The sequence below is a fragment of the Diceros bicornis genome, chromosome 4, assembly GCF_020826845.1.
Source record: "Diceros bicornis minor isolate mBicDic1 chromosome 4, mDicBic1.mat.cur, whole genome shotgun sequence".
NCBI lineage: Eukaryota > Metazoa > Chordata > Mammalia > Perissodactyla > Rhinocerotidae > Diceros > Diceros bicornis.
This window is the reverse complement of record NC_080743.1, coordinates 18,589,122-18,609,659: the sequence shown is the minus strand read 5'-3', so window position 1 is coordinate 18,609,659 and position 20,538 is coordinate 18,589,122. Positions and strand designations below refer to the sequence as shown.

The following is a 20,538-nucleotide window of genomic DNA, read 5'->3' as shown; positions in this document are numbered from 1 at the left end:
AGCTCTGAAAAGGCATGGTCCATGGCTGTATACAATACACAGGCTTGCTTTTTAAAAAAAAATCTTAATTAATTGCCATTACTTAAAAATCTAATGTCTAGTTTCTATTGAAAAGTTAGAAGACTGGCAAAACCCGGCTAAAGACTGGAATGGCCGTCCTGGGCCCTCTGGCAAGCACTTTCCCCGCCTGCTGCAGACCTCCACTGGCCTACTGCTCTCACGTCACTTTTGCCTGCTTGGCCTCAACAGGTATTTGAGGTTCTGACTCCTGCACAAGCTCTTCAAGTGCAGGGACTGTGCCTTGAGCATTTTTAAATCCTAAGCATCTGGCACAATTCAGTCACTCAATAAATGAGGAAGGAAGGAGGAAACCACCCAGGAAACCTTATCCGAGTTTATCTGCAAGGATCCAGGAACTGAGATAAAAAGTGCTCATCTTTAAGATTCAAAAAGGTACCAATTACGTAAATGAATGGCTGAACGGTTAAATTTATATTTTCCTTCCTGTGCTCTCATATCAAACTTTGATTGGTTTTTCTCTATAGGTGTTCACAGAGCATTATCTCCTTTCTGGCAATAAAGGACTACCATGTCATCTAAAACATTCTAAGACAAAATCATGAGATGCCGGATCAATGTTCTAACTGTGCATTAACTGTGTATACTCTCTCAGCTAGCAGTGTGGTTTCGTCCCAGGTTCTTTATACCCATAAGAGGGAATTGTTTCAAAAGCAACACCCCCTGGCCTGGTGCGCCAAAAATGAAATTTCTCTTAACAACAGATATGAATCCTGACCTGACAGGTGACACTAGAAATAAAACTGCAGTATCTCACGAAGAAGTAAGTCTCTGTTTGCCAGCCCCCTGCTGAGTTAAGCTACTGGGCCAGCAAAGTGGTCTCTATCTTGATTGGAAAATTTCTCATTACGTGGACTAATGAGCCATTGGTCCACACCTGGAATCTTTTTTAGATGTATAAAAACATTCAAACAGAACAGCAGGAATTCAGTTACTTTTTCCCCAAAAAACCAAATGCAAAATTATAGACTATACATAAGATTTTCATAACAATCCAAGCCAGAAATTCTTATTATTAAACGCACTTTCTGCTCGTTGCTTATCACTATGGTACTATTCATTCAGACATATTATATTTTAATGTTAGAGTTAATACAGCTTTCAATTCTGATGCAAAGAGCAGTATCTTCTGAAAATACTAACCATTTGTAACTTTCATGTGCGACTTAAAGCCAAGTGAACATTATTTACTTCCTGAATACAGAAATTCTTATTTTTAAATATTTCTAAATTTGTTATTTATTTGAATTATATTAATTTACATCAATATATTGAAGGTAGAAGACTGGGAGGGCAAAGAGAAAATGATGAAACATAATTTAGGAACAAGCAATTCAAATAAAATTCTTACAGCAAAATTAAAATGTTAACATTTTTAAGCTTATTGCAAAGACATTGGAATAATAAGCTTCTATCTATTAGTTGACAGTATGCCTCTTTTTCTCCATCTATCATTTTATTAATGGGTATGAATGGGATCACTTAAAAATGTATATAAAACCAATTTTAAAATTCTAAAACATCTTCTTCGAGAATATTTAATTGGGACCAAAAAAATCCATTATATTTTACATGCATTCTCAGAGATTTTGTATTCTTCACAGATTTCACAAGATTAATATATTTTCATGCCAAATACAATAACTACCACTATCAACTAGCTATAAAATTAACACATCTTAGCTCCATATTAACTTCTGACCTGCTCTGTAAAAATCACCTGAAAGGCTGTTATTTTCACAAGGAAATAATACATAAGACTAAAGAAATAATGGATACGAGGAAATCCATATAGTAATTAATAAATGATCGTTCCAATTATTTCATTAAGCCTAAAAAGTGTATTTAGTTCTTTAAAAATCAAGTCTGTCTTCAAAAAGACATAGATAACATTAAAAAGGAAGAACAACAAAACAATAACATTTTCCAGAAGATAAGAAAAAATTTTGTTGAGGAGTTTTAGAACTATGACCACACTTTAAGAAGCAGATAAAACTAAAGATGAAATGAAAGAGTGGCCACAAAATAGTTTCAATTTTACTGGAATAAATTTAGTCAATAAATGTAAAATGTATTACCAAAACAAAGCTTTCATTTAGTTCTCTCAGGAATATTTACAATGATTATGAATTTATGTAAAATACAAATTCAGACTTCTAGCACTTTCCATAATACATAGCTGTGTAATGAAAAGTAATTCAACCACCAAAAAAAAGAATTCAACATTCAGGAAATTTTTTTGACACATTTCTAAAATAAAAAATAATACTACTCAATTTAGCCTATATATATAAAGGCTATATAAAGAAGATTGCACAGTTTAAGTTCTCCTGGATTTAAAAAATAAGATTTAAACTGTATCTTACCTTCTGTATTCGGTAAGAAGCTGATTATAATGATAAACCACAGACTTCGCATTCTGCAACCAGAAGACACCATTATTGATCCCTTTCAATATTTTCTTTGTATTCCTTAATGAATCTAGTTATAAATGCCCAGCTTCATGGAACCCAGCAGTCTGCATCATTGATCCTCATATCTGAAAAACAAACAAATCCATCATTTACTCTTTGGTTCTGCTACGTCACAAAAAATGCAAAAATAATAACAACAACACTCGCTCTCTTTTCCTCCCTTCCTCCCTCCATCTCCTAAGTTTAAAAAAAAAATGGTATATATTTTGATTCTATATCCAATATGGAAACTGCTGCTATGCACTGGATATCTGAGCCTTACATTCTGAAAATGATCAAAGCCCGCCAAAATTTATAGATAACGAGAATATATGAATTCACATAATAATTACATAAATTCCAATGATGAATTTTTCTTTGAAAAGCTTAGAAAGTCATTCTAGAATAATAAATCTGTCTCCCTATGCCACATTTTAGTCTTTTTATCAAAGTACTAGCTGTAATACATAATACCTCTAACAAAATTTTATAAATACATATACTTTGTTTGTTCCTAATGATGGTAACAGCCATATTATCTACTATTTTATCCAGTTACCTTGCAAGATAGATCAGAGATATAACAAAACAGTTTATTTTTCTATACATGGGTGTTCAATTTTTAACATATGGGTGTACTTTAATTTATATAATAATGGCATTCTGAAAACATCACATTCCTAAACACCACATATCAAATTGTTATTTCTCTGATTGCTAGTTATTCGTGGAGGGAGCAGTTTAATAAAGTGATTGTCTCTTAACTACTTCATTTCAAAGTTTTAGATTTTCACATATTGGCTTTTCTTACAGTAAGGTATAACTTAATAAGATCAAACCTAAATCTTTGAGTAGGTTGGGCCATCCACTGGACCTAAATAAAAACCCCGGACCATAATAATTATATCTACAAGGTTGCATCACTATTTTTAAAAAACTGGGGGAAAGGTGGCAAAAAAACATAATAAAACCCAGAGCCAAGCCTAACTTGGACTAGCCCTTAAGGACCCAATTCTTCAACTGGAAAAGGGGTACAAAAACTTCAGGAGTGGGACTTAATCAGCATCTCTAGGTTCTTAGGGTCACATAAGACCAGGTCATTTGCTGGATTCTACTAAAGTGTCTTATTTCTTTGTAGGGTAACATAAGAAATCACAGAGTAAATACTAGCCTCATAATACACATAAAATGCAAGCAGTTCCCAAATATATCCAGCCTCCCAATCTACCTTCTGAAGGTGAAGAAATTACATTTTTTTCCTTTAAAGGGACGCCTTAACTTCCTATTATTTTCTTCTAAGTAATACTCTTACCAAATTTCCTCAAGCTACCCTTAACCTGCTGCAAATAAAGAGTTTTTAAAAGTGGGGCAATGGGCCAGCCCCAGTGGCCTAGTGGTTAAGTTTGGCACACTCCACTTCAGCAGCCTGGGTTCGGATCCCAGGCACGGACCTACACCACTAGTCTGTCAGTGACCATGCTGTGGCAGCTGCTCACATACAAAAAAAAAAAAGGAGACGAGTGGCAACAGATGTTAGCTCAGGGCAAATCTTCCTCAGCAAAAAAAAAAAAAAAAAAAGGTGGGCCAGTGAGGGGAACACCCCCCATTCTGAGGCTGTGTCTATATCTCAAATAAAATGAAATTTTACATAATATAGATGCTGTCACTAAAACATAGAGAAAATTTCCTAGATGACTTTAAGTCCTCTGTTTCACATTATCCAAACTACTCTGCATTTGCTACATGCTTCATGTATCATATGTGATTCTATTAGCAGTTCACTACCTTCTGTCATCAGTTCCCTATAATGTAACTTCAACGGAAAAGCGGTCAGATTCGAAATGGTTTGGAACACTTATCATGCTATAAAGTCACTATCTTGCTTTACCCACAAACACACAAAAAGAATGTAAAAACTTAACCTGAAGCTATTATCTAGTGTTTAAATATCAAGATCCATAAAATCACAGATGAAACTAGCAAGATATTCCTGTAATAGGGAGTTTGTTTTTACCATGCCTATAGATTCAGAGCTATAACTGCTTCCCTATATATGCCTCCACGGCCCATAATCAGCCCAATTTTTTAGCTCTCTCTGACAGCTCTGAAGACAATTAGGTATCATGATGAGGGGAGTCAGAATAGTACTATCCAGTTCTGAGAACACCTCATGCTTCTCTGTCCAAAGAAACAAGACAAAAACAAAGGAGAGAGCAAGCTTCTTCTTCTGACTGCCAAAAATGTAAAAAGAAAAATGACAAATCAAAAATGAATCTGATGGAGACATGGCACACAACCGTGCAGAACTGGCTGGCTCTCTCTATTCATTTTTCCCTCTGAGCTCCCTAAGACTATCCAAAAGACAAAACCAAAAGTAAAGCTGCAGTTTACAACTGCTGTGGCAAAGTACCTGCCTTAAAACTGCAAGCTAGGGGGGCCAGCCCTGTGGCTTAGCGGTTAAGTTCGTGCGCTCCGCTACTGGCGGCCCGGGTTCAGATCCTGGGCGTGCACTGACACACCGCTTGTCCGGCCACGCTGAGGTGGTGTCCCACAAACAGCAACTAGAACGATGTGCAACTATGACATGCAACTATCTAACGGGGCTTTGGGGAGAAAAAGGGAAAAAAAGGAGGAGGATTGGCAATAGATGTTAGCTCAGGGCCGGTCTTCCTCAGCAAAAAGAGGAGGAGTGGCATGGATGTTAGCTCAGGGCTGATCTTCCTCACAAAAAAAAAAAAAAAAAACCCTGCAAGCTATTTTATATAAAGCATAAAGAGAAGCCAGATCAATTCATGGCCTGTCACGCTGAAAAGGCTAACCAATGAATAATTTCTTATATCCTACAAACTGTTCAATGATCTGATCAAGCAATTAGAATAATTTTAATGTGTGGATGAGGTGTATTAAGTATCACAAGTAAAGTTAAGTCAGCCTTTGGAACGCTTCTGATTCAAGCAAAGAATTCTGACTGTCCAAGTTTTGGGTGTAATGGGTACTTTCATTTCCATGAACTAATGCATACGGGCTGCTTGCCCACATGCACAACTCTTGAACACATTTCCACTTTCTTAAAGCGAATCAAGATCAGTCTGTCTTCGGTCATTCGCTATTTGAAAGAGTCCTTGTTTGTGGGAAGAAAGGGAAGGAAGAAATCAGGGACTGATGACTGCCTTGTAGGAAACAGCTGCCAAGATAGGAAAACCTCTGTTAGTGAGGGAAAGGAGGAGGAAACCACACAACCAAGACCTCTTTTGTGGTCTTTGGCCAGGACAGAATATTTTATGAACAGATTTTAACTATACTAAAATTTCAGTGCATTCTTAAGGTTTGAATGTGAAACACAATTTTAAGGTTTGAGAAAGTGAAACGATTTTAGAAGTACACTCTAGTCAATTATGAGACTTATTATCAATGATTGTTTCTAACAAACAGAAACAGGTTCTGGAATGTAATAAAACCATGTCTTCTTTTCTGCAAATAAAGCTTAAGTCTGTGCGCCTGTCTGCGCGATGAGTCAGTAACAAGAGTATCCAACTTATTTTTCTCACTCTACAACCTACATCCAATCACTTTCACATCAAATAAAATTATTTTCAAAAGTTCAAGCTTTAGGGGGCCGGCCTGGCGGCGCAAGCCATTGAGTGTGCGCGCTCCGCTGTGGGGGCCCAGGGTTCGCTGGTTCGGATCCCGGGTGCGCACTGACACACCACTTGGCAAGCCATGCTGTGGCGGCGTTTCATATAAAGTGGAGGAAGATGGGCATGGATGTTAGCCCAGGGCCAGTCTTCCTCAGCAACAAAAAAAAAAAAAAAAAAGGAGGATTGGCAGATGTTAGCACAGGGCTGATCTTCCTCACAAAAAAAATAAAATAAAAAGTTCAAGCTTGAAATGCAACTTTGAAGTCAAAGTTGCAACTAAGTCAACTAAGTTGACTTGAATGCAACTAAGTCAAAAAATTTTAGTGGTGTGATCCAAATGAAAAACAACTTTCCACCAAAAAAAAAAAAAGTTAATGAAAATTGAAATATTTAACAAACCACAGTCAGCTAAGGATAGAATGAATAATCATATGTGGTGAAACTAATCCCTAGAAAACACTGTTCCTAAACCGAACTGGAGCCAAAGGACACTCACAGGCATAGATGTAGCTAACAGACTTGTCCTGTAAACTCTAGGACCACCTGCAGAATGAAGCTCAGGGAACGCCTCTCACAGTGCAAAACAAAAACAAGGGACAAAATCAGAAAAGCGCTATTAAATCCCCTTTCAACAAACAGAAAAGATTAAGTGACTCCTCATATTAATAGCCAGTTTGACTCCCGATTTTTAGAAAACCTTTTCCTGAGAACTTCAAGGAGAAATTGGGAGTGTAAAGGCACAATGCACAGATGAAACCCCTTATAATGCTTATAAGTAACAGTTCGTGTCTTAAAACAAACAGAACATTTCCACTTGAACTATAAATGACTATGATTTAAAATGTTTTCTAAAATCCAAGCGACTTCTAATGTACAACCTCCTTCTACTTTTTTTCTTATCCTTCAAATAAGATTCAAACAATTTCATCCTAATCTTATTTCTATAAACCACATGCCATTGTCTACCAAACCCCTGTCAAGATTTTTTTTAGATCTAAGTATCCTATTACTCTGTCATGTAAAAAGTCAATTACTGCATCATTACAACTAAACGTTCCAAAGCTGAACAATGACTTCCAGGAATATGCCTCAGCACTGTTTATATCCCAACAGTCCTCAATGCTTTATACAGTACTTACACTGTACAGTTAGCTCCAGTCTTTCAGACAGTAACCTGCTTATATTTATTGGCTGCATGAAACATCTCGTGTCTTAAATTGTCATCAAAATTAGAAAAACACCACTAATCAGTTTTAATATTCGTGTATGTATGTTACATAAGCAGGAAATCACATTTAACCTTATGTGTGATGCTGCCTATTTAGCAAAAAATAGAAAAAAATAAAATCCATTTATTATAATCATTAACGAAAGAAGTAGAATATAACATGCTTCATATAAGGAAAAGATAATTTCAAGTGTTCTAAAACTGGTTAACTACGGTTGATATTCTATTAAGAGCAAAGCCACCATAAAGATTCATATCTAAAGCTTTATCTTTGATTTCTACTCATGGACATTGAACTACTGCGAACACTGGATATTAAACGCAAAACAACTACAAGCATGAGGAGAACAGGGAAAGGAAAGAGCCATCTCAGCCTGAGACCTATCAAAGTCACCCATCCTTGTTATTATGTGCTAATGCTGTGTAAAATGAAACATTAATGCTCCGGGTAAGCCTAAAATTCTGTGCATTAAATGTATGTCAACTCTAAATGAAAGCTAAAGATAGCCGTTCAAAATCAGTCTTTCTGATTTTATTTGCGCTATAAAATTATAATCATAACGGGACAGAATTTACGAGCAAAAGAAAGCTGCTTTTCTATATTTTACCAAAACAACAACAAAAAAGGAGGATACTAACCCCACTCTGCCCCCATGCAAAGGCTTAGAAATGAAAAATAAATTATAATTTCATTTCAATTTAGCTAACCCTCATTCCGGGTGCTCATTTTTCAGAAATATCTTACATGCAGCCCTTGCAGGCCAGAATTTCCCCTTCTTGTTAACATAAGAGAAAACATCAACACCCTTGGGAGTTTCCTTTGGTAAGTTGTCTAAGTAAACCCTTGCTATCGCTAATCAGAAAGCCTTTTTTAGCTTCAGACATTCCATGTTCCTTTGCGTTTTGTGTTTATTTTCTTTCCCCTCACAAGGACAGGGTTGGGGCTGGGAATGCTCATAGAGACTTTAAAAGCACGTGGCCCACTGCTAGTCGCCACCCTCTTTCTCCAATTCATTTCTACGGACACTGGTATCAAGTCTAGAGCACTTTGATTAAACTATTTATGCTCAAGCCCTCTTAACATTCATCACCGGTCTTACCCTCTATGGAAACTTCTTCGTCGTGAAGAAATAAATTCTCCTATGAAAGGGCTTAGAGGAGAGGCAGAAAGAAGAGTTTAGGAATGCTCCTGTAAATTACATCTGCTATCTGCTATAAGATCTAGGAGTCATGCTGAGCATGCACAAGAGGCTTGTAGCTGGGGACACTGCAGGCACAGTGCAGGGCAGGCTGCCATTCTCTTCATTAAAATCCTTCCAGTTGAAATAATAAAAACAAATGGCTGTCATTTTCAAACCAATGTAGGGGACATTTTATGACTGAACATAAACTTGCAAATGAAGTTACAAAAGGGGAAAAAAAAAATGAAGCTACATGCCTAGTTCAAAATATTACCTTACATATCATGAAAAGTTGATGGCTTCTCCAGATTTTCTACCAAAAAAATCATAAAACCATTTGTTTAAAATATTTAGTATTTACTGTTAAAATTATCACACACCTACAACATAGAAGTTAGTTTTTCCCCATCTGGGGGAAAAGGAAAGCTATTTTTATATGGCAGTCCTCTCCAACTCGAAGACATTATATTTCCTCTTAATTTTCCAATATTCTAGAATTCTCATGCAATTTTTTTGAGTTGAATACAAATTATGGATACTATGGCCAGAAATATTTCCTGAGCGCCTACTATGTATGAAATACTGTATCGGACATATCATTAATTCTTATAATGTCAACATTATGAAGGTCAGAAATCTGAGGCTCAGAAAGGAGAATTAAATCCACTGAAGTAACTCAGCTGGCAAGTAGCAGAGCTTGAACTCCAGATCAAGGCTAATCACACAGCCATTCTTACTGCTAGTCACCAAATTACTCATTCAACAAACATTTACTGAGCATCTATCATGTGCTCTGTACTGAGGAACAAAAGAGACAAAACTCTTCACCCTCAAGGAGATTACAGAGATTATGGCCTAGCTCAAAAATAACCCTTTCTAAAAGAAAACTGTAATTGCCTGGCACATAGTTGGTTCCTCCAAAATGACAGTTAGACTATATAGATAAACTCAATAGTTTCCTTATATTATTTCATGAACTCTTCACAACAACCTGAAGAAATACATATAATTATCCCCATTTTGCCTTAAAATGAGTACTAAACCTGTTCAAGTAGAGTAAGTAAATAGCATGGCTGGGATATAAACCCATGTTCTAAAACCACTATTGCCACTAGTTAAGTAGTTCAGATAAGCTTACTCACTTTATGTTTTATTATCTTTCCCTTTAGAACAAAAAAATGGAAAGAGAACAAAGCCATTTTGGGATTATAAAAGTGATGAAATATCAAAGAATAATCAGTTGATTTTCAAAATGTTTGCATGAGTAAAACTAACATCCCTTAGGTAATGATACCTAAATGTTAACTTAATTTTTAGCATTTCCAGTTGAGCTATCTTAATTTTATTCATTTATAGTGCTATTTAAAGTGCTTACAATATATGTTATAAATTAACAAATTATTCTAGACTGATAAATGTTATCAGCCCAAGTACCTGAGAAGTTCCTTTCACATCAAAAAAATAAAGCTAAGTACTTTATCCAATATAATTAACAGCGAATCTTAATAGTTATGGAAAGAATGTTTTACTGTTAACATCTATAATATTATGGACTAATCATTGTACAGGCAAATAGAAAAGAAAAAATCCAGTGTTGCTCATGAGATGCAATCTTATTATGCTTGGCTCACTGCACTGGATCCTTTGTTCATAAATCATTGTTCCTAGCCATTCCCTGAATCAATATTCAGATTCCCTCTAGGTCTATATATACAACCACTAAATGAAATAATAATGACCCAGGATCTGTCATATATTAGATCATCAATATCACCATCAGAGGTTTCTTAGAGGTAATGAGGTAATCTGGGTAAAATATGTCAAATAATCTTAAAAATAAATACAAAAAATTAACTATAAAAAATATACAGTAAGAAGCTAAAGAAAATTTTGTCAAGCATATAGCACATTGTCTTTTGTAATCAATAAATGATACAATTCATTTGCAATCTATGTCAATACATACAGTGTCTCCTAACCTTGCAATTCTTACTTCTAAAATAAAATAGGTAATATTAACACTATAATTGCATGTATGTCAGTTTAAGTCAATGAATATCTAGTGATTACATTCTAGATATTTTTGATATTGAGTACTGAAATGAGTGTTATTCATTTGATTATTATTTTTACCTTATATATTAACTGGTCCTGTGATAGCTTCTAAAGGGATTATAAAACAGATTAAGATACAGTTGTCACCTTCAAAAAGTTAATAATCTTCTGAGGAGAAAATGACTCAATCCAAAATTTGCATTACTTAATAAGTGCTAAACTCCCAAAAACTTAATGGTAATAAATATACTTTATACCGAAATAATGAGAGAGAAGAGAAATAAAAGCAGTTTCTGGACCTGTGTTTCCCTTGAGATGTGTACCTAGATGAACCAACACCATCTTGATGAAAAGAGTCCAAGACTGAGATGAGGAGCACATTCTAGAATCCTGGCTTAACCTACCACTATGAGGGTTGGGACAATTCACAAACATCTAGACCAGAAGTTCAGCAACTATATATGAGGGTAGGAATACACAACAAATCTACTATTCCATTATTTTCCCAATTAAACATTTATTGGTCCTGATTCCATCTTACGTAATCTTAAGGAAGATTTTTAGGGGCTACTGCAATGTTTCACTAAGGGCTTGTCTCTTCTATCAAAATATGTCTCAGCAATTATTCTCATAATTCACATTTTAGAAATTACCACCTCTAAATTTAGAAATATAGCTGCTATTTCAGAAAAATATTTCTTGAAACCTACTTACATATTATTACATTGGCAGCCATAACATAATAACCTGACTTATTCAGCTCATATATTTCACACCCTGCCTTTGTGGAAAAACTACACATGATCAAAAAGCAAGATGATATCAAGGATTTCTCCTAGAAAGAGCAAGTTCTTGTGCCTTAGTCAGGGCTGATCTCCATCAAGCCCTGTGCTCCGTACCATATATATCTGTGCCTACAAGCAAAACTTAAAATAACAGCATTTTATTGAGGTGTAGAGAAAAGGAATATTCATTTTTGAAAATTAACTTAATTAACAACATTAGAAATAAAGGTGTGATCTAAGTGAATGAACAGAACAGATTCTTACTTCCAGTGTTAGACTGAGATTCTGTGTGGTTGGTGGGGCTGATTCCTCTAAAGAGCATTAAGAGACTGAGAAGGGAAGGCAAGAGAAATACTCATGTACACAAGCTGAAAAAGCAACGGACTAAGTCATTTTGAATGGTTGTTGAATATTAAAAAATCGAAAACAAAAACTTTAGTTCATTAAAAAATTAAAATATATCAAGTTTTACGTGTTCGTGCTTCTTAACTACTCAATCATGGAGTGGGGGAGGTATGTGGTTTTTAGAAAAGGGATTTTCAACTTCAAAAATAAATTTTATAACCTCTATTAAAATTTCAAATAACGTTAAAGTAGTAATAAAACAGGGATGTTTAATAAAAAGAAATGTAGGTTATAAAAAGCTGAGAAAAACTGACTAGAAGCTTGAATTACCTGCCAAGACCCTCATTTAAAGACTAATGTATTTTTGCAATATTTCAACAATTTTCCAATTCAGAAAACTGAGGAAAATATATCCCTTGTTGCTACTCCACACATAAAGAACAGCAACAAACTGTGCTTAATAAGAATAACTACCAATGATAGTAACTAATGATTCTTCAAATCTCTTAAGCCAAAAATTATCAATAGTATTCCATTATGTTTGGAAACATTAGAAGCAAGAAATTATGGAGACTGATATTATAGAGCAGGGATCAGGAAACTTTTTCTATAAACGACCAGATAGTAAATATTTTAGGCTTTAAGGACCATACAGTCTCTGTCACAACTTTACAGCTCTGCCGCTGCATCGAGAAAGCCACCACAGACAACGAGGAATGAATGAGCATGGCTGTGTGCCAATCAACTTGACTACAAAAATAGCCAGCCAGCCCGATTGCCAACACCTGCTACAGATGAACAGGCATAAGATGAAGACAACTGAATGCAGTTCAGTCAAGTAATAAACTGACCAATAACTATCAATCTCTGCCAAAATAATCAAACTGACTTTAGCCTGTTATTTTAAAAAATTAATTTAAATGTTAATGTAAAGGTAAATTCACCATGTTACAATGAGGAAAATAAAACAAAATAGCATTATACTGACCAAAACAAATCAGTGTTTCAGTATGTGTGTAAGGGAGCCATATGTACAGCTTAGTGTTTAGGGAGAAATTCCAGAAAAAAAAATAAAGGACATTACCACAGTAACCTATCTTACTACTCTGGCAGGAGAGAATGTAAAACCAATCAAAACAGTAAGTAATGGGAGACTGAAAAGTAATGAGGTTTGGACAAGACCCCAGAGGTATTCTACCATTAGTATGATGGTTTCAAATAGCTGTTGGTAAAAGTGGCTTCAAACTTCTGAAATTTCTGTCACCACTGCTACTCACCCATATGAAATACTGGATATATCCCAGTGCCACATTGTATTCAACAGGAAACTGCTAAAATCTAATTTGCTGAATTTGTACTATATAGCTACAAATTCTACAAGGCCAGAATCAACAATCTTATTCCAAGAAATTATGAAGTCGCAAAAAATGCACACATTTCTTTTAGAACAAAAGCGTTTTTAGAGCTTTCCAATTCCCTATATCTAGGATCTCCCCAATCAAAATCCTTTGTTTCTATTACAGTATTTTTATTTTCTGCAATCTAATGTTTCTTAAAACTGAATAGTCATGCTATAACATACCATAACATTTCTAAGCTACAATTAACAGGTATCACATTAAAATATATGAAGGCTAAACTTTTCTATCAATATCATATATAAGACAAAAGAGTGGAGAAGGTTACAAATTTTTAATAAGAGCATTTGATTATGGCAGTAATAATCTAGGTGTTTTTACTGGAAGTGAAGTGGATTACTGTAAATGAAATTTTAAAATGTTCTTTCCATTTTACAGATAACACAAAATGACTTTTTTTCATGTTTCTAGCGATAAGGATAAATTTGCCACACATTCAAATGGTGCCTTCACCCTTCCCACCCTGGCTCATGAATTAATAATTCAGCGACATTAATACAAGAAGATAAATGATAAAAAGGTGAAGGCGCATGGGCCAACCATACACACATACTTTTTTCAGCACAGTTAATACTTCTCTGCCAATTATAGCGAAAACTTTTTAACAGTTTTCAACAGAGTTTTTACAATCAACTAGCAGCTTATGCACACACACTTTCACACAGCTTAATAAAATCTCCTGCTGGTACCAAACAATCATTCTAGCGGATTAAAGTGCAACATCTGCTAACATTAATAATGTTTTATACAGTCACATGTATGAAAGAAGCCTCTACTCCATTATTAGTCTCCTAAAAAACCTTCTACACCAATATACTGATTTAGCATGAATTATAATATATCCTTCAATTGGTAACTTACAATAACAAAGAAATACATTAGCGTAAAATGGTAAAAGAAAAATAATCCCACCCACTATGAAGTAACAGATTTTCTTTGAACCAAGCTTATTAAACATGTACGCGTGTGCATGCACGGATATATAAACACACAAAGGACATTAGCTCAGTCTCTAATAGTTTTTAAAACCAAAAATCCTCTGGAGCATTATTCATTGTAAGTTTGGGTAAAATATAGCTCTGTTAATATAAAAGGTACTTCATTTTAAGGTGGCACACACTCATTCACTGTTTTAGTGATTCTTTCTCTGAAACATCTTAATCCGCTCTCTCTCCTTTCATTCCCTCTGCCCTAACCTCTTTCTCTCTAAACTTCTGCAAAAATCTCATGGCTGATTTCTTGCCCTCCATCCAGCTTGCCAACCTCCATTAGACTAATCTTCCTAATTTCACTTTAAACCATAAAAATGTGTAAAACCAACCAACCATAGAGATCACTTTATATATAAGACAAGGAAAACACTTGGGGTTGTGACTTAACAAAGGCAGATCTCAGAACTGCTGATTTTTAAATTCTCCCATTAAGTACATATATTACTATCTCACTATAATTTATCACAACTAATCTACTATCTCTACCAATAGAGAAATTACAACCAGGGGCTGGAGGGGTGGTGGTAAATGGAAAAAGTTAAAAAAAAAGAAGTGGCACAATGCAAACCTGGGAATAGAACCCAAACAGATCTAACTTCAAAAATACTTAATCCAACCCTCTGCTTCTGTCAAATTTATTTGCTCAGTAATTCTGAACATGCCTTTCAAATTGACTTTCATTCAAGATTTTTACCCATATAGAAAGCATTTCCCTGGGGCCGGCCCCGTGGCTTTGTGGTTAAGTGCACGAGCTCCGCTACTGGCTACTGGCGGCCCGGGTTCGGATCCCGGGCGCGCACCGACGCACCGCTTCTCTGGCCATGCTGAGGCCGCATCCCACATACAGCAACTGGAAGGATGTGCAACTGTGACATACAACTATCTACTGGGGCTTTGGGGAAAAAAAGGAGCAGGATTGGCAATGGATGTTAGCTCAGAGCCGGTCTTCCTCAGCAAGAGGAGGAAGACTGGCATGGATGTTAGCTCAGGGCTGATCTTCCTCACAAAAAAGAAAAGAAAAGAAAGCATTTCCCTCTTTTCCACCCAAGGAAATTCTCTACAGACTTGAAAGGTTGAAAAACCAGCTACACCATAAACACAACCTGAGCACCTCAGGCTGAGAAAACCTCTCCTTGGGCAAATTCCTGCAGTCATTACCTGTATCATTTGTATGTAGTTTTTACTGGGTTATCTTATGACTCACCAGTTTAGCTTTTAAACTATTCTTAAAAATCTCTTTTGTCCAAATTTTCAATATTCATCTTCCTTCAGCATAAGTCTCTTTAAACCAAACCAAAAAAATTTCCAGGATACATACTTTGCTCAAGGCACTGACGCTGGTACTGCAAGCAATACAATGATGCAGAAGATACAGAAATGAGACAAGAGCACATACAACTTTACAAACTAATGTAATTAAGGGAGTAAAAGCTCCTTATGGATCCTGGCTTTTGCTCATCGATTTAATCTTGATTCTAGTGAGTGATGTCATATCCTGGTGATTAACACAGTGAATATACAATAAAGTAAGCAAATTTCTGGAAAATTATTTTAGTTTTTACCATTAAAAATTTTTACCATTTCTTTTTAGCTAACATCTAAACCCGAAAACAATTACCCTTTATTTCCTGTTCTTCCTCCTTAAATATTAAGGTAATGTGATTTCTGGACCACATAGGAGGCTTACCCTCAACCTCTGTACCTTTCTTGGCATACTTATACTGTTCCTTCTGCCTGGAATACCCTCTGCCGTTTGTTCCTTGGACAACTACTATTCCTTTTCCAAGACTTAGTTTAGGCTCATCACTTGATTACCTAACTCCCTCCTTCCCTAAACCTCCACCACATGCACCAGAGGAACACTGCCATTTGCATCCAAAGTACAGTGTGCCTCCCACTATCACCAAGTATCTGAAATATCATTTTCAAATTACCGCGAGCTAACTGAAAACAGAACCCATGGCTTCCACACCTATAACCTCAGTGCCAGGCACCCTTGCATAATGCCTGGCAAACAGCGTGTAATAAATGTTTTCCACAGAAAGGAAGGAAGGAGGGTAGGTAAACAGAGAGGAGGGAGGGAGGAAGAGGTGATGAATAAACTCAACCAGGGAAGCAATGCACAGTGGAAAGGATAAAGAAAAGTGAGCGGAATTCAGAAACCGACGTGTAAAACCAAAACATAATTTTTTAAAACAGGAAACAAACTTAGACATCTCCCAGAAGAGAGATTTTCAAGGATTTTTTCTTCTACTTCAGACTATTTTTTAACTAAATATTTAACTGAATATTGAGGAATGCCAATTCAAAACACAGAAAATAACAATGGCCGTTTTTCAGAGAGCTTAATTTATCATTGTTTGACATAAAATACGTTATCATTTTTATCATTTATAGAAGTCAAATAAACCCTCTCAAGGAAAAGTTTTAAAAATCAGTGAGCCTCCTCACTGTAAGAGTGAGGAAGCAGAAAGGTCCACAATTAGAAACTGAACCTGCAACTCAGGTCCAACCAAATTCCAGTAGAATAATCCTTGATAATTTTTCTCTAAAATACTTGAAAATTTAATAGTATCTACAAAAACAATTTATAATCTAAAATACTGAAAATAATTTAAAACGTTTTTTACAAGTATTTTTTATAAGATTACAAAATGCGAAATTTTATAAAATTACATTAAATATACCTGATAAATTTGCTTTTAAATAGAAACAGGATTGGGTAAATAGCCAAATTTGACATTTATTTTCAAAGTACACTAAAAGTAGAAAATAATTTTCTCTTTGCAAAAATTTTCGACAAGGTAGGCTTCCACATCTACCCATTTTCCCGACAATATTTTGAATTTGAGAAAATACTGTTTACAACAGTAAACTTCTTCCTAAAGTGAAATTTTTAAAATATAGAGCAACATACAGATATGATACACTTCTATCACCATTCAGAACAAGGAATGAAAAAATTAAAGTCCACGTCTCTCCTCTCCTCCAAAATTATGGGACCAACATTAGCACTCCAATTCAACACCACCTCTCTATGAAAAAACAGTAAATTTCACACTAGGAATTAAGCTTCACACTGGGAATTAAACTTCAGCCTTAGTTTGCAATTAAGGTATCTAATATTGCCTACAATGCATGCGGCATTGTAGATTATTTCTTTTTAGTATTTATGATTTACTGAGGCTATTGGAAAAAACATGGCTACTTCTAAATCCTAACTTTACACCCTTCCTCAGACCAGCATTTGCAATTTAATCAACTTTAATATATGAATCTAACAACGTTGACAATAAATCTAAGCAGCTCATTTGCAGAAGGATATCCGAATATTGAACATGAAATTTAACAGGTTTTAATAATTAGACTCTGTAAATGGTGTAATATATATGTCTGTCCTAATTCGAGAAGACGCGTTTCTCACGTAACACTCATCAAACTAAAAACAAGAAATTGTTCTGCAGCATTTCACTAAATTAATATCTTGAAACCCTACAGCTACAATGTACAAATTTAGATTTTATTAACACTTTAAATCAAACTATAGTTATTATTCAGTTTCATATAGCGAAATTTACACTACTCTTCTGTTGTGAATGCAAGAACACAATGAGATTTTAATCAGATCTTAATATCAGTCGCTAGAGGACATTTTGGAAGGCAAACCACTCCCCAAAAAATGATCATTTCACAATTAAAAGGTAAAGATAATCCACCTGTGACATCTAACTACCCATTGAAGACAGGAATTGTGGAAGAATGGCTCCTTGCATACCAGAGAAATGTCTCTGATGCTAAAATTTGGACCACCTTTGCTACAAGTTTATTTGAGATATTACATACCATAGTTTTGCAGGTTGCTAAGTGACTAGATGGTTACACCATAGATTTATTAAATTATTTTGTCAAAACTTTTCTCTATACATTTTATCTTTTGACTATTAAAAATGTATTTTTAAACATTTCTACTATACTTTTATGGTTTCCTTCACCAACTACATAAAATAAAATTCACACTACAGTATCAACAACCATCGTAGTTAACCTCCCTGTTTTTCATGTTGATTACCTCATGCAAATCTATGTCTTCAGCATACATGATCCACCAGTAGAAAAAAGAAGCCAGCCTTCAGACCAGGATACGGTTCTGACAAGTATCCTCTGCTGACTCCCTTTTAAAACTGTTGATACATGACAGGATCCTAGTCTTTGAGATGATTTGGGGGCAGGGACTTGGGAGCTGTGATTGTAGGTCAGGGAGAAAAACTACAAAAAAAGAGTCCTCCTTGCATGTTTTCCGTACGGTAATTTAATCAGGCATCAGATTATAAAACTACACACGGAAAACTATCCTTTTTACTTAATCCCACAGTAAAAGTGGAAGCAGAAAGTACTGATATTTGCATGTGGATGGGGAGCCATCAACACTTCCTGTTTTCAGTTATCAGAACATCGGTTTGATAAAGCCAGTCAGATCAATCACTGATTTATCATCTAAGGAAGATAGCAACAATAGAAAACCCAATAATAAAAAATAATAGAAAACTGAGCAGAATTGAGAAAAGGAAGAAGAGAGACTCTCTCAAACAAAAATAAGAGGAAAAAATAAACCAAATTTAAAGAGCGAAAATGGATGCCAAAAGACAAGGGCCACTTAAACATGGGAACCAAATTTAATTCACATCAATAATGATAATAAGCATTTACTGAGAGCTTTCCATGTATGAAGCTCTATTAAGCACTATAATAAGTGCATCACAAATTTTCTCTATTACATGGAGGCAAGAAAGCTTTTGGATTAGCACAGAAAAATCAGTACTAATTCTTTTATTATTACCTTTATCGTTTCCTAAATCCATGAGAGGAATCTGAAACTGCTTTAAGTTCTAGAGCAATTTATTGTGATCTTCATTATCATCAATGATAACTGTTTATTCAAAAACATACTGAGAGCCTACTCTCCTACTCAGAGTTAATGACTGATGATAGGTGCTGATAGGTGCATTTGGTTGTTGCTCAGCCTTGTCACTCACAATTAACTAGCTACAAAGGATCAGCTATAAAAACTAAAAGTTATTGCAGGGACTAAAGAACTGAGAAGCTAATAAGGAAATGATTTCATTATTCTTATAATGAACAAGATATAGCTGGGAAATTTCCTACGTACCAAGAGATAAATATAAGTTCATGATAACAAAAGAGATAACCACAATAAAGATAAAGTGCAATGAATTTAGAATATAAACCTTCAAGGGCATACAGAAACTCCTAAGCTTTCAGAAAAGGGGCAGGCTGGTATCTAAGGAAACCTAAGAATATCAAATTAGTTGGTTAAAGAGCTGTTAAGAATGTTACTAAAACGGCCCTGAACAAAGAGAATATCTTAACAGGTCTAATAATGACAAAAGTATTCTTTCACAAAATAAAGATTTCTCTCTAACCAGATTATAATAGCTGACTTTTATATTCTTGATTACCTCGTAAAAACCTCATATAAAATACAAACAAACCAAAAATGTAATCCTTATAGCCTCAAATCCTCATAATAAAATTTTTCACTTTCATCAGCACTTGAAAAAAATATGACTATCACTTAAACATATGCAGGTATATACTCAAGAATATTTTTAGAAACATCTATAAAGGAAGCAAATTATATTTTGCCACAATTATCACATTACAAACATACATATCAACTTGACACAATTTGGGGGCAGCTGATATTCTTTAGGCACAATGCACGCACCTTAAAGTATTGTCAGAAAAAGGGCCTCGTTCCTCCTCCCTTGCCCTCAGGCAGGCTGATACAGGAATGAATGACTTGTCTAGAACCAAGGCTTTGATTTCTAGCTCTTCCTCTGCCCTGCAATCAATTTCCAAATCCTAAGCCATCATTACAAACTTTTCCCATCTATCTGTCGCCATTGCCTCTCCCCTGGACTGTCGTCCACACCTTCATACTAGGTTTCCATTTCCTCCAGTACCTCCCCACTCTAGTTCACCGGTCACACCACTTTGAGAGTTAGCAATTAAATACAACGCTTTTTCAATCGAAAATATTAACAGCTTTTTTTGGCCTATATGATGAAGTCTAATCTTAGCAGAGTAGGCTCTTTATAAACATCTCCCAAACTACCATCCCAGTTTTATCTCCTCCCACTTCCTGTGCGATTCATACCCTCCACACACACTCTCCTTAAGGCACCATTTCCTGCCTTTGTTTTCCTGGGGCCTTTACCTCTGAACTGTCCTCCTCCTCAAAACGCCTACGTCTGCCGAAATCCTCCTCTGCCTTCAGGTCTACTTAAATGGGTCTCTTTTTCCTATACTACTCATTTTGAATTTACTCTACCCACCCTATATTT

The 20,538-nt window shown here is 35.3% G+C and overlaps 1 protein-coding gene across 13 annotated transcripts in view; it reads right to left on the bottom strand.

The window, feature by feature from the left end:
- Positions 1-20,538, bottom strand: part of ADGRL2 (adhesion G protein-coupled receptor L2) — a 219,603-nt gene that overhangs the window by 148,515 nt on the left and 50,550 nt on the right. For all 13 annotated transcript variants that reach the window (XM_058538375.1, XM_058538372.1, XM_058538376.1 and 10 more), the window contains exon 2: positions 2,445-2,617. In XM_058538375.1, coding sequence (XP_058394358.1) covers positions 2,445-2,517 — 73 coding nt within the window. In that variant the 5' untranslated portion in view covers positions 2,518-2,617. The remainder of the gene's footprint in view (positions 1-2,444; positions 2,618-20,538) is intronic.